The sequence below is a fragment of the Thunnus albacares genome, chromosome 16 (genome assembly GCF_914725855.1).
Source record: "Thunnus albacares chromosome 16, fThuAlb1.1, whole genome shotgun sequence".
Classification (NCBI taxonomy): Eukaryota; Metazoa; Chordata; class Actinopteri; order Scombriformes; family Scombridae; genus Thunnus; species Thunnus albacares.
Genome location: NC_058121.1, coordinates 2,885,010 through 2,899,163, shown reverse-complemented (window position 1 = coordinate 2,899,163; position 14,154 = coordinate 2,885,010). Strand labels below are relative to the sequence as shown.

The window sequence follows — 14,154 nt, the reverse complement described above, 5'->3', positions numbered from 1 at the left end:
TAACAGACCTTGGCATTCCATTTGGGCTTTTGCCGAGCAAAACATTTACAGATCAACAACAAAGTACACAATGCGCGCAGCCTCTGCATCCAAATGGATTCTGTGATGGAGAAGATATTTTTATGTGTTTATGTTTTCTATGTGCCAACTCTAAACTACATATAGCCGTTTCACCTATAGGCAGAGAATAGAGATCTGCTTTATTCAACAATCTGTATAAAGTATCAGAAGAAAAAACGTTCAGCCACAAGTACTATCATTCTTTAACGCTGTAAGTTCTCAAATGAAAGCCTAATAAAAGGCTGGGTAAAAACGATGCAGCTGGTGGAATTACCTGTGCTAGCTCATAGGGTAAATTTAGCATAAATTAGCATAAACAGAAATACTGATTTTTAGTAACTACCTACTTTAAATCACTTCTACTTTTGTTGTCTTTGAAATCACTGTTAAACGACGTCAATGAAACACTTCCTGGTGACATTAAACATTTAAAGTCTACAAGAAAAAGCCCTTTAAGCAACTACAAGGATTTTAATGTGAAACTATGTAGAAAGTCTTCATTTTCTTTGACAGTAGCTTCACAGAGATATAAAAAAGCAATGAAAACACCATATCTGTAAAAAAAAAAAAAAAAAGAAAAGAAAAGAAAGAAAATCAGAGCAACAGATTGGTGAGTGTGAAATGACTCTGTTGTTGTACTGATGGAATTCGTGCTGTTAAAATATAGATTATCCAGAATTTATAAAGAAGCGGGTAAAGGGATCAGAAAAAGATCAGAAAACAGGGACATGTTTTACTTATATATGTTCACATATACTTTCATATAAATCAGAGAACATCAGAAACAGGCCTGTCTCTAATATAACCTTGTTTCAAAGACCTAGTTCTGTTTGCATCTGCTATAAATAAAGGCCTTGGCCCCTATTTAGCCTACATCCTGTAAAATATATACCCTATGACTAATACATTTGTTTTCATCTCAAATCAGCATATTATGTATCCAGTTGGATGAAATATGGTTAAATCATATTCATTCCATTTACAAAGTGCAGGTAATTACATCCTCTGAAGTCAATCTGCAGTGTTTTACAAGCAAAGACGTATAACACTTCAATAAGACTCCATTATAAACCAGACTTTTAAACAGCAGTTTCCACTGAAATGGTGAAAAATTTCACTGTAGACTAAGAAGTAATTTATGTCCTATACAGGATCAGAAGGACAGGATCTACTCCACAGTGAGGTCCAAGTCCACCTCAGCCACCGTGAGCAACCTGAAGCCCAGCACAGCGTACGTGTTCCAGATCAGGGCCTTCACGGAGGCAGGATACGGCACCTACGGCCCCAGATTAGAGATCACCACCAAGGAAGAGGCCACAGGTAGGGTACTGCAACAACACACCCTCCTAAAGTACTGCTGCTTTACTTACACATTATGTGTTTATGTACAGTATATTTTACTGAACGTCATGTTTGTAATGATGTGTGGTTTAGATTTACTGTTTCCTAGTCTCATATTCATCACTTACAATCATCTTTCTGTCCTCAAAATCAGTGTTTTTCATTCATTTTTAAAGATTCAATCAGTGCTGTTAGCTTATTTTGCATATATGATCCCAATCCTGCAAAAAAGAACATATTTAAATGGAAATTTGAAGGCAAATTTGTGCCAAAAAATGTAAAAGCTCTCATGTAGTGGATATACACTTATCAGTTTATCCGTTGACCATGGTAGTAAAATAGACCCTGGATGAGAGGAAGATGTGAGGATTATTCTAAGCTCATTTAAGGAAAGATTCACCAGTGCAGTGAAGGAGGATTTACATCTGATGTGTCTCCTTATGCTTTTCATTGAGGGTCAGAGTAGCTCTAAACTCTGCTGATATATATCTTGCAAAGTTGCATCTGTCCGATCATCTTTTGAATTAAAAGCCTACAAAAAGCTATTTAGTTTTAGTTTGACCACAGCGGTATATATCAGCACATCATTTTTTGGAACACAGGCTTTCAAACTCCAAATTTATGCACAACCTGTTAATGTATCCAGCTACTGTAGTAATAGCCCAGGGAAATTATTTGCTTTCAAGCAAAGCAAACACAAATTGCTTTGACTTTTTACGCTGGCGAAACGTCATGGGAAAAATCACTAAGCGCAAGGACAAGCTACTGTAGCGTCATGAGGATAAACTCATTTAAATCTAATCACTTAGCGTTAGCTTTGCCCCGAGTGTCACAGTGTGTTACTGTGAGTTTAGGTGAGGGACGGTGCTGCGAGGTGTTTGTGTTATGGATCATGATGTTAGCATTATAATGTATTGTAAATGTGGAAACACATGAGGATAGACCGAAAAAATGTCAACTTTCAGGCTTCAATGAACAGAGTTAAAACTGCTGCTGGTGACCAAGTCTTTAGTGTTGTTCTAGTAGAATATTTGAATGTGTTTCAGTAATAACATGACATGTGTTCCATAAAAGGGGGGTAATTTGGGGGTAAAACTATAGTAAATCTATATGAGATCTATTAAGTATTAGAAAATTATATTAAATCTTGATAAAGTCATTATAAACCCTCCGTACCACCGTGCCTGATATGTATTATTATTTATATTTGTTCATTCTTTCGATATCTTTTTGAAATCTGATTTGTTTCCATTCATTTCTCTTTAGTTTAGAGCCCCACCATTCCTCCTGCCCACCCAACTAGGACCCCCCCACCCACTTTACCACCAACATTTCTGCATAAAAGGACACTCTAATTACTCATACCGCATGCAGAGTGTATCCTGTACCAAGGTTAGAAGTTTGCAGTCCAGTCAAAGTGTCCTTGAACCTACCAGCCTCCTCTGTGACAGCCTCAAGAGGAAAACCTGCAAATATGTAATATGACAGTTGAGCCTTCTTAGTTCCTCCCAAAATAGACAATCGGTTACATATTCAATCCCCAATGAGGAACAGCTGATCGAATGTCGCCGCATTTTTCATCCCTGATAAGGCTTGTGTTCTCCCTCCGCCTCACACAGCCCCCCCACCCCAAAAAAAAATAATCATTCTCTTTCCAAGTATTTATTCAGCACAGATCCACTTGATTTAAAATGCATGAATTTCCCCCCCTACCCCTCCTCATACACCACTCGCGTCGACTTTATAGGATGCTACGGCAAGCCATTCTTCGGAGCAATCGGCAGTTTGTCAACGCAAACAGTCTGAGCTCTGTGAGAACTCAGAATGGGAAACAATCCAACCTGAATGTGTCTTTTGTTTGAGATGAAGGGCATCGCCGTCGCCGTCTGGGACTATTAAGCCCACTTTCTGAAACAGTAGAGCCGTGTGTATAAGGACGGCTCAAAAATAGAACCGTCCCTCCTCCACTCTCTCAGAGGGGAAGGAGAGGAGGGGGGGGGTTATCAATCTCCACACCGCTCATTGGGCTCAATTATGTCCTGCAGATTGTGGTCTTTGATGTACTGAAGTTCACACTGAGCATTTCTGTCTTTCTTGCATGTCTTGTCCGTGTGTGTGTGTGTGTGTGTGTATGTGTGTGTGTGTGTGCCTCTCATCAGCTGCGATTGTCTCCAGCGAGCAGAACCCCGTCATCATCATAGCAGTGGTGGCCGTAGCGGGGACCATCATCCTGGTGTTCATGGTGTTCGGCTTCATCATTGGGAGAAGGTACGCTCTCGCGGGCCCCATTGACTCTCCGCTCCTGTGAGTCTGCGCTTGTCAATTAGCCTTTCTGTCACTCACAGGTCTCCACGTCTGTGGAGTCGTCACTCACACACACACACACACACGTGCACCCATCATCTCGTGTTGCATGCTGTGCTAATGGGTTGTGATGTGATCATTTTCTTTTTTTTTTTTTATCCCTCTCCTAGCCCCCCCAACAAAATTTTTAAGCTATTTCTGCAGAGCCATTATGAGACAAGTACTCCACAGCAGAGAAAGCTTTGGCTCTGCATTCCTGTGTGTGAGTGTGTAAAATCATAAGGGCAGGATGAAGCATAGTACTGCTTTTTTTTTCTTCTTCTTTTTTTTTTCACCATCGTAAAGCACCCTGACCACTGTCATTATTACCATTCCCTCACATACTTCATCTGTGTTTTTCATCTGCACGAAAGGCACTTCATGAAAGCTCGCTGTTCATGGTGGTTTCATTAGAATTTGCCTCCCATGGTACACACAATTTGCGTTAAAAATATCATCCCTTCTGAGTCATAGCTCAGACGAAGTAGAATGAACAGACGTCACACACACATTCTGCCAGGCCGATCCAAGATAAGCATCCATACATCCATTTGAAAATCATGTAAATGTATATCTTTATCTTGCTTTACAATCATCAGATTTTCTTTAGTTTTAAAAGTAATCTGGTTGATTATCTGTACATCCATGGTTACAGTGAAAACTAGAACAGCCAGCAGCTAATGTACAACTTTATGATACAGGACACAGGAGCAGCACTTCCTGTTGACATCACTCAAAACATAACGATTGCTGTAGCGCCAAAACACAAACATCCCAAATTGAAATTAAGTTCCACACGCCGAGATGCTGCTTATTTTTTAACACACTCTAAATTCCCCTTTTTTTCAAGATACTGTGTTTATACATTCTACATGTTCCTCTACATCATGGTCAATTAAATGCTACTACAGGTTTATATTATTTCAACTATTTTTTTTTTCTAAACAAATATATATTTTCTACACCAGCTTGTTTAGGCAATCATTAGTTTCTGCTTCATGCTAGAGAGTTTGAACCTCAGTTATCGGACGCTTCAAACAGAAATGCTCCCTGGGAGAACTAGTCCACTCACATTTCCATGCACTCAGGCATCTTTGACATTTTATCAGAGGACTAGATATGCTATTTTCTAATGCGGTTGCTTATTTTTTTTTTTTTTGCGCTGATGACTCAGCTGTGAGAGTTTCATGTTCATCTAAGCCTTGATGAGCTCTAACGTCGTCTATGCAGAAAATAAATATTTTTACTTTGGGAAGTCTGAGCACATCCCGTCTTAATACTTTATAAGGCATCCTTTAAAAAAATGTGCTTTTTTTATTTTGCATTATGAATATTTTTTTAAGGCTCAAAATCTTCCATCAACATGATTCTTACATTTCTAGAACATTGACACTCTCCTGAGCAGCTCCATATACAGATATCTGCCATGAGATCAATACATGTGGATTCTTAAATCTGTCCGAGAACAAATGATTGCATTTCTGAGTTACTGTATGTGAGGACCAAACCACCAGTCTGGGGTTCAAGGGGTTCAAGTACATGCACTATGAGCTACACATGTGTAATGTTATGTACAGTGAGTGCATGTCCGTCACTTGTGGAATTCCACCTCCTCACATCATCGCTTTTTTTTTTTTTTCCAGTTTATACTCAAAGACCAACCTTGTGCAGCAACTCACCTGCTTGAGGGAACCTTCAACACGTTAATATTACAAATTAATATTACAAGACATGTTGAACAGTCCTTTTACAGTGCATGTATTATTTGATATGTTACATGATTAGATACTCCAGCAGTTTCTCCAGGCTAGGCTGTTGGGTTCACAGCTCGTGCTGCTCAGCTGGGTTTCTTAAGAGATTTGTCATGCACGGCATTAGTTGCCGCATTAAAATTCTTGTAATTTAGGGCATTTATTTTCCTCCACACAATCAGTTGATTCTGCCACTCTCTTCCTCTCTCTCTCCCCCCGTTCAGGCACTGCGGGTACAGCAAAGCGGATCAGGAGGGAGACGAGGAGCTCTACTTCCAGTGTGAGTGCCTGCCTGCATCGGCTCAAAACCCACACACACATGTATAAATATATATGTACACACACACACACACACTTACACAGACATCTCAATTACCGCACACTGAACAGGAAGGCTGCCTTAAAACCCATTAGCACCCACAGGCATGACCGTTTTTTATCCCAGTTCATTTGATTCGAGTCAAAGCCGGGAACAATCAGGCAACATCTGCTACTGATTGGTTAGACCGAGGCTGTCGAGATGAAGAAGTCAGGAAACTACAAACGCATGAATGTGACAGCTGTCAGGGAGGGAGTAGAGGGTTGACCCGTGAGGAAGGTAGCGCTCTTTCAAAAAAAAAACGTAGAAGCCAGACAGTTTTAGCAAGCGACACAGAGTTTCTGGTGTACAAACAGTTTGCTTTGTCGTAGGTGCTGCTTCTAGGTGCCTTCTTTCAGTACACTACCCCCCCTAATGATGCCCCTGGAGATACAGCTGCAGACAGCTTCCCAGAGTGGAGCTGTAATGATCCGCACTGTAGGCAAACCGCTGATTTGGAAACAAAGGGTCAGGGGTGTCACAAAGTGTGCAGCTAAAGCAGAGGCTGTGCCGGTAAGCCCAAGTTGGCTACTGCTAAGTATCTGACAGATCCACCTCTGCAGCTCACAGGTCCCACCTGCTGAAGGAAAATTTTTAAAAAAAAAATAAATAATAACCGGGAGAAAACACAAACAAGGCTAGTGTCAGGCTTAATGGAGTGATATGCTGTGCAATATCAAATGACAAGAGGCTGCCAGGGCAACTAGAAGCTAGATAGCGCACAAATTCAACAAGTAGACCCAATTTGTCTGCCATGTAGCAGTGAGGAAGTCGTGATAAGACATCTCCTATCAGATCCGCTGACATCTCGGATGGACGAAGCAATTATGGGAGCAAGTGGAGGGAAATCTCAGCTGCCGGCATCCCCTCACCGGAGCACAATGCATTTGTTGTATTGACGCTGTTGGATTGAGGCTAACGTGCCTTTTGCCTCCATACAGAGAATAAGTGTCTCTCCAGCTGGACTCACTTGTGTTATTTTGGTATTTATCCAATCTCATTAAATTTTAAAAGGTGACAAGTTATATTGTTATCAGTGGAATTTAAAACGCATCATGTAATAGCCCCTACGAGTGGACTGTTAACTTCATAGTGTATAATACAGTCATTTGCTGTTAATTCGGAGCACCGTGTGAAACGGTAACTCCCTACACTATCCCTGGCTGTTGTTTTTTTTTAAACCTTATTTGTTTTCCTTATTTTCTACAAACTGCTTCCCCTCTCACTTCATGGATATTCATGAACTGTTCCTGTATCATTGTTATTTGAAATTGCACAGACTCCAATTTTAAGAAAATCCCCAAACTCTTGCCTGAGGCGCTGATATTTGTAATCAAGGCTGTAGGTTTGTTCTCAGAAGAGAGAAGAGAGAGGGACACGGTGAAGTCAGGAGTTTGTTTTGGTTCCTCACCTAAAAGAAGCCGAGGATGGAAATTATGTGAATGCAATATATAATGCTATAGATATACTATTCATATGTATATTTTATACCATGTATAAAAAAATCATATAATCCCACCAAATAATACATTATACCATTGTGCTGACGTTGCTTTCCACTGTTACAGTAGTCGAACAAAATCATTGAAAATTCATGATATATAATATTTCTTTTGCATCTGTTGTAGAAAGACCTTTACTGTCTTATCTTTGACTGAGGTTCAATTGGTGTCTTTTTCAGATAATATGAAATGATTTATGAACCTGACAAACATGTAGAGGCAGTACAGTTGTTTTCTTTCCACCATCAGATGGAACGGCAGCTTGCATGTATCTAGAGAGGCAAAATCCAGGGTGTTAAAATTACGGAAGCAAATAAAGGCCAAAAGAAATTTGAATCTTTGAATTTTAATTCTACTGAATGTATTTACTTTGACAAGTATCTCGATTTTAACTTTCATCTTGTCTTTTTCTCTTTACTTAGGATTCACAATTTAAGACAGAATGTTCAAGTGTCCCATAATCAGAACCTGTTTTTAAGTTCAAATTCAGTCATTTTGGGAGCTGAAATAAATCAAGTTGCTGCAATTGAACTCATTAAATTTAGATTCAACAACTGAGATTGAAAAATTTGAACATCTACAATAAGAAGCAATCAGTTCTCAATAGAATCAATCAGACCTCTGTCTAAGGACAGTTTTTGTAAAACTGCAAACTACCTTGTGTAATTTTTCTGGAAAAAATAGTGGAATTCAAAAGACATGAACTCATGTCAGCACACACTAGTAATCACTTTTTAGGACTCTTGTTAAGAGAGTAAACCAAACTGAAAATGTAAAAGCACGAGGTACAAAAGAAAAAAGATTTTTATCTCTAGAATGATGAGCATGACAAGTGTATGAACCAACACGGCCTCTTCTTTTCAATGAGGTAGTCTCAGCTTCAGGGAGGTGAAAGGTAACCCGACAGCCTCATAAAAGCACCGCGCACAGGTTACTCAAATCTTGGTTTCCCCTTTTGTGATGAATTTTCCTGTGTGAAAACCCTTTTGACACCGGCCGCTGACTGTTCAGCAATTCCCTCTGAATTACTGGTCTTAGTAATCGTTTGCCTGTCAAGCGCCCGCTGGTGTGCAGTGTGCATATTTAATCGTAACAGTAATCCTCTTACCTTTCTACAGTTAAATTTCCAGGCACCAAAACGTACATTGACCCTGAAACCTACGAGGACCCAAACAGGGCTGTCCATCAATTTGCCAAGGAGCTGGATGCCTCCTGCATTAAAATTGAGCGGGTTATTGGAGCAGGTGAGCCCATCCTCTGTCTCTCAGCTCTTTCTGTTTAGTCACTCTGTGCTCTCATATATCACACTGACAGCCAAATATTTACACCTTGAATAGGGACACAGCTTTATGCATTGTATATTGATAGTGCAATTGCGAAGAGGGGAAAAAGTTCATTGCAATTAATGTGTGGGCTGCATCTCGTAGAGGCAGGCGCAAAGATTCCAACAGCTGAAAAATTGCTGCCACATGGGTTTTACAGAGGCGGTCAATGACAGTATCTATGCATCTCTAGCATGTCTTATTATAGGTCTCGGTTACACTCCCTGGAGTATAACAAGATGTTGCACTCCAATTTGTAATCCACCACAGCACAGCTGCTTTGTCTCAAAATACACTAATAAATTTGTCATTGTGAAGTGTTTCATTTTTTTTTTTTTTTTAACCCTCACTCATGAATGCTTTCACACCACACAGGAGAGTTCGGGGAGGTGTGCAGCGGCCGGCTGAAACTGCCCGGAAAGAGAGACGTGTCGGTCGCCATCAAGACGTTAAAAGTGGGCTACACGGAGAAGCAGAGGAGGGACTTCCTGTGCGAGGCCAGCATCATGGGACAGTTCGACCATCCCAACGTTGTGCATCTGGAGGGAGTCGTGACGAGAGGTAATCACACATGAAGGTGACACAGAAACTGAACTACTAAAGCGTGAACTCTACACTGATGTTGTGAGACAGTTCAGGAATCCCTGTAAAAATCCTTTTCATCACAGTTTGTTAAGCTTCGGCAGGTAAAAGCAGCACAGTTAGAGTGACATTATATCTGATTAAATTAACCACACTCTCTGTTTAACATTTTCTCATTTAGACACTCTAATAAAAGGAGCAGATGGTAACTTTTAATTAAAAGCCAATGAAAACTAAAAATAACTTGGAAGCACTTCACCATAGTTGTTTATTGTGGGGAGTTCTGGAACCAAACAAAATGTAGGTATCAATTAATCATCTACTTTTGTCTGTCTTTTTCTTTTTTCTTTCTTTTTTTCTCCAGGAAAGCCAGTGATGATTGTCATCGAGTACATGGAAAACGGCTCATTAGATGCTTTCCTCAGGGTGAGTATCACCTTCGAAGCGCAGGAGGCTTAAAGCATCTTTGCCTTTTCTGGAAAGTCCCAGAGAGCAGGCAGTCTGCAGTAGGATCTGTGCATCGCATAAATATCATAAATCTTGTGCTAGAGCTGCTGCAGTGCTGTGACCTACATTTCCCTCATGGTCAGTGAAGATGGCTGACCCGCCTGTGTTTCTCTCTGTGCCACGCAGAAACACGATGGTCAGTTCACAGTCATCCAGTTGGTCGGGATGCTGCGGGGCATAGCGGCAGGAATGAGATATCTCTCTGATATGGGATACGTCCATCGAGATCTGGCTGCGCGAAACATCCTTGTCAACAGCAATCTCGTATGTAAAGTGTCTGACTTCGGCCTGTCAAGGGTGATAGACGACGATCCCGAGGCTGTCTACACAACAACTGTGAGTCAATTAAAGCACTTGCCTTCTCTACCCAGAGCTCTGGTTCTGAATTCTCTAATCAAGTCACAGCAGCTGCATGAAAATAGAGCAGAAGTACAGGTGCACGCCCATGCAGTCTGCACCATTTTCAATATGCAAAACAAGCACTTTCTCATGAAGCACAGTTTATAAAGTTGTACTTAATTAATAAATCATTTACTAATGCTTTATACATCAGTTATAAGCTACTTTGGGGTTGCCAGGTTGTGAAATCTAGTTATTCTTTGTGCATTAAAAAAAAGTTAGTTAGACAGTAACAGAAAGCATTGAATTCCTGCACACTGTCAACACTGAGCTTATTAAAAATATAATGTTTCTGACCTTTGTCAAGTATCAAATTCACAATATGAAACAACAACGTCTTTATATAAGAAGACAGACTGCAACAATCAAATTAATAGGAGCAAAATCACATGAAAAAAAGCCAATTACACCATCAATAACTGAGAAAATGAGACAATAATATATGGACAATAGGAATCAATTACTATCAGGGAAATATGGAATAAATAGTCTAATATGATAAGTGATATCAAGCCAATATTTCAAGTAAATGTATGTGTTCTCTTCAATGAGTTAACCAATCTATAAAGCATTAATAAAGCTTTAATCACAGCTTGTAAAACCTTTGTAAATAGTGCCTCATTAGAAAGTGGTAGCAATCTCTCTGCTTAAGTTTTTTGGCAAAGTTGTTTTTTTTGTGTGTGTGTTCTGACCCTGTGTGTAATTGCAAAACTCTCACTAATTGATTTTTTTAGGGGAAGATGCAGGATGTAATGAATTTGATCTTTACTCCAGCCACTGACCTGCATTTCACTGAACAGGGTGGCAAAATACCCGTCCGATGGACCGCGCCAGAAGCCATCCAGTATCGTAAATTCACCTCCGCAAGTGATGTGTGGAGTTATGGCATTGTCATGTGGGAGGTCATGTCCTATGGGGAACGGCCTTACTGGGACATGTCCAATCAAGATGTGAGTTACTACCTTATATAAAGTCATTCAGTTACTAAACATAATACAGAACTTTTCTCTTTCAGTTTAGGGACTTCCTTATTAAAACCTCTATTTAAAAGACATTATTTCAACATTGTACTGGAGATGTAATAGATATTTACACATATTGACTTTGTTATTTGTTATCATGGCACACATGACTATGTGCCATGATATAGTATGATATAGTGAATTAATTGTTCAAGTAACTTATATCTGTTTTATATTGTTCTAAATTCAATATCTTTGAGTTTTAGTGGAACAAAACAACTAAAAAAGTAATGTGATTACACTGCATTGGGTTCAGGGAACTGCTAATGAACATTTTCCAACTTTTTACTGACATTTTTTTAGATTAGTTTCAAAACTATAAATGATTCATTGCTCACAAATAACAAACAAGAATTAAGAGTATTAGTCCAGCGGAGGTTATGCATTACTTCCAATCCAGGAGAATAATTATCCCAGTAACTACCATCTAAAAGGGGCTATGAATTATGAGAATGCAAGATTTTCCCCAGCTTCATCCCTTTAGTAATTATCCCTAATGAAGTCATCCCACTAAAACAGAGAAAATCAAAGACAAAAATCCCAGTTTGTGGTTCTTCTTTGAGAAGCTTCATGAGAACAGCTCGGTGGGGACGGTAACCTTGGCCTTAATTAGTTCAAGACATCTTTCTGCTGTATAACCATGCAGTTTGAATCCATGTGAAGGAGAAACAGTCCTGAAATGGGATATGCATAAAAATGAAGTCCTGAGAACATGGATTTGATGTTTTTTAATAATATAAACAACAGGAGTGGAAAACGCTTGTCATGCAGAATGCTTTTGATTCAGATGTCTTTAAAACTTTATGAGTTATGGTTGGACCAATTACACAGCAAATTACTCTTGTGCTGTTTGCATTGCACGTATTGCTTTGTTTTAGACATAGTCAAGTCCAAACATGTGTGTAGATGAGCTCTGATGTTAGGGGTCACTCCACTTCACCGTTTCACACATCAAGATCAGTTTACTCAACCTGTGATAATAGTTGAATAACACTTTCTGGAGGAAAGTAAAACGAGAAAATAACTGATGATGTCAGAGTGATTTCATTAGGGTTATGTCAGCTTGGCTTGGAGACGGAAACCTGCGTCAAAAACTGCAGGTAGAATTTGCGAGAGGTGGGAATTTACCAAGCGGGGAAGGTCTAATGAAGGGATGCTATCAAGTTGCATTATGGAAAACGTAGGATCCAGCATTTCTGGAGCTGGGCCCAGTTATCAATACACAGTCAAATGTGCCAGAAGTTCCAAAAATGGTCCAAATATCAGGATATCTCAGCCTCTGACTCTTCAGTTTTCACCATTCTTTTTGAAATGTGTCTTTTTCGAGGCCCCCAACTTTATGGAAGTCCATTACTAAATCTCTGGAGTACCCCTTTAAATGAAACATATGAAGACTTCAATACTTCAAGACTCACTTCTTGCAAGATGCGTCAGTCGTACAACAAATATAGAAATACAGTACTTGAACAAGATTTAGGTTGAATACATGAGGGAAAAAAACTGAATATGTAATGTTTCTAAAGCTAGTGTCCCTTCTCTTTAGGTTAAAGCTGTATCACAAAGTAATAGATAATAATAATTAATACAGTCACACATGAGTGAACTGCAAAACAGCTCTGTAGCTCCAGAGACCTTTCTCGCTTTAGCCACTTGTAGAAATACAGCTCTGAATAACTGAAACAAAGTCAAAACTACACACAGTGCAGTGAATTTCCAGAAAATACTCTCACCTTGCTCATGTTTTGAAACACACTTGAGCTGGAAAGGATGTTTGGAGACTTGTTGGCTCTGTTTGGTGCTGAAATCTAATCAGAGAATGGATAGGACAAATTAGATGTCTAAAACTCAATTGGGTAATCATGATGCATAATCAGGATTATGGTTTTTGCCATACTGTCAAGTAAATTGTAAGAGTTGACTCCTGATATTGCCCATACTTTTCTTCCTCAAAGAACATATTTGTTTTTTTTAAGTCCCACACCTCTTTTTTACAAATGTCACAAATTACTATAATGACTGACTCACCCGCAGTTCTCTGAGTGCTGTTGCCTGCTTTCTTGCCAACTCCAACCGAGGGAGTCCAACTGTGCCAGACCACTTGAAGCTGTTCCTTATTGTCAGACACTTGACACATTTTGATTGATGGTGGAAGGCAAGTGAGTTCTGGCCTTAAGATTCCTATATGGCCCCCTGAGTTTAGCACCCACAGTATCAGGGCTAAACATGATTAAGATTCTCTGGCGCTCTTAAGCAGAGGCCAGTTGATTGAACAATCAGATGTTAGAAATGCTAAACAAGACGGCTGGGCATTTAAGTGGCGTATGTGGTGTTCTGACATTCCACTACTTGACAGACATCAATGTCAGAATTTTTTTGCGCTTTGTCAAGACTTCAGCAAACATCCTCCGGGGATGCAGGAAGAACATTATTTGCATTTTTCCCAACAGTTTCAGTGTTTTGACACCTTTTCCCTCCATGACTCATTCTTGTCTGAGCGTTTCTGACAGGAATAGCTGATGAATATATGCAGAAACATACAAAGCTCCTTATCCACACAATAAAGGAAGAGGAGTCAGAGGTTCAAACCAAAGTGCCCGCTGCACCTACTGCTCTCACGGCATTGACTTTTAATGAACTCTGTGCTAAACTGCATGCATGATGCAGAGTGACAATAGATTAGATTTAAAGGCTCTGTGGAAAGATCTATTCTATTATTCATCAGAGCTGTATAAATATAGCCCTTTTGTTTAGACATATGAACATTGCTGGAAATGAATCTCAAGGAAACAAGTCTACACTGCGGCACATAAGAAACAACATGTAAAGAGAAGCCCGGCCCTGTCGCGCGTGAAGGGTTATCAGTGAAATCTTGAAATCAATTCTAAAACTCACACTCAGCCAGTAAAGAGGGATAAGGATGGGTGTAATATGATCCCATCTCCTCAGAAGTTGGTTAAAAGCATAGCT

General features: G+C 39.7%; 1 protein-coding gene and 1 long non-coding RNA gene across 8 annotated transcripts in view; one reads left to right on the top strand and one right to left on the bottom strand.

Annotated features, from left to right (window-relative positions):
* The window catches only part of epha7 (eph receptor A7), a 90,814-nt gene that overhangs the window by 66,564 nt on the left and 10,096 nt on the right, over positions 1-14,154 (top strand). The window contains exons 7-14 of one of the 7 annotated variants that reach the window (XM_044376763.1): positions 1,212-1,380; positions 3,561-3,705; positions 5,720-5,775; positions 8,486-8,599; positions 9,053-9,238; positions 9,624-9,685; positions 9,893-10,102; positions 10,900-11,115. In XM_044376763.1, the coding sequence (XP_044232698.1) occupies positions 1,212-1,380; positions 3,561-3,705; positions 5,720-5,775; positions 8,486-8,599; positions 9,053-9,238; positions 9,624-9,685; positions 9,893-10,102; positions 10,900-11,115 (1,158 nt within the window). Of the gene's footprint in view, positions 1-1,211; positions 1,381-3,560; positions 3,706-5,719; positions 5,776-8,473; positions 8,600-9,052; positions 9,239-9,623; positions 9,686-9,892; positions 10,103-10,899; positions 11,116-14,154 lie in introns of all 7 variants that reach the window. The other 6 variants (XM_044376762.1, XM_044376765.1, XM_044376766.1 and 3 more) reach the window with 6 other exon arrangements.
* LOC122999665 overlaps positions 1-14,154 on the bottom strand; it is a 76,746-nt gene that overhangs the window by 54,597 nt on the left and 7,995 nt on the right. The gene's annotated exons all lie outside the window — the stretch shown is intronic.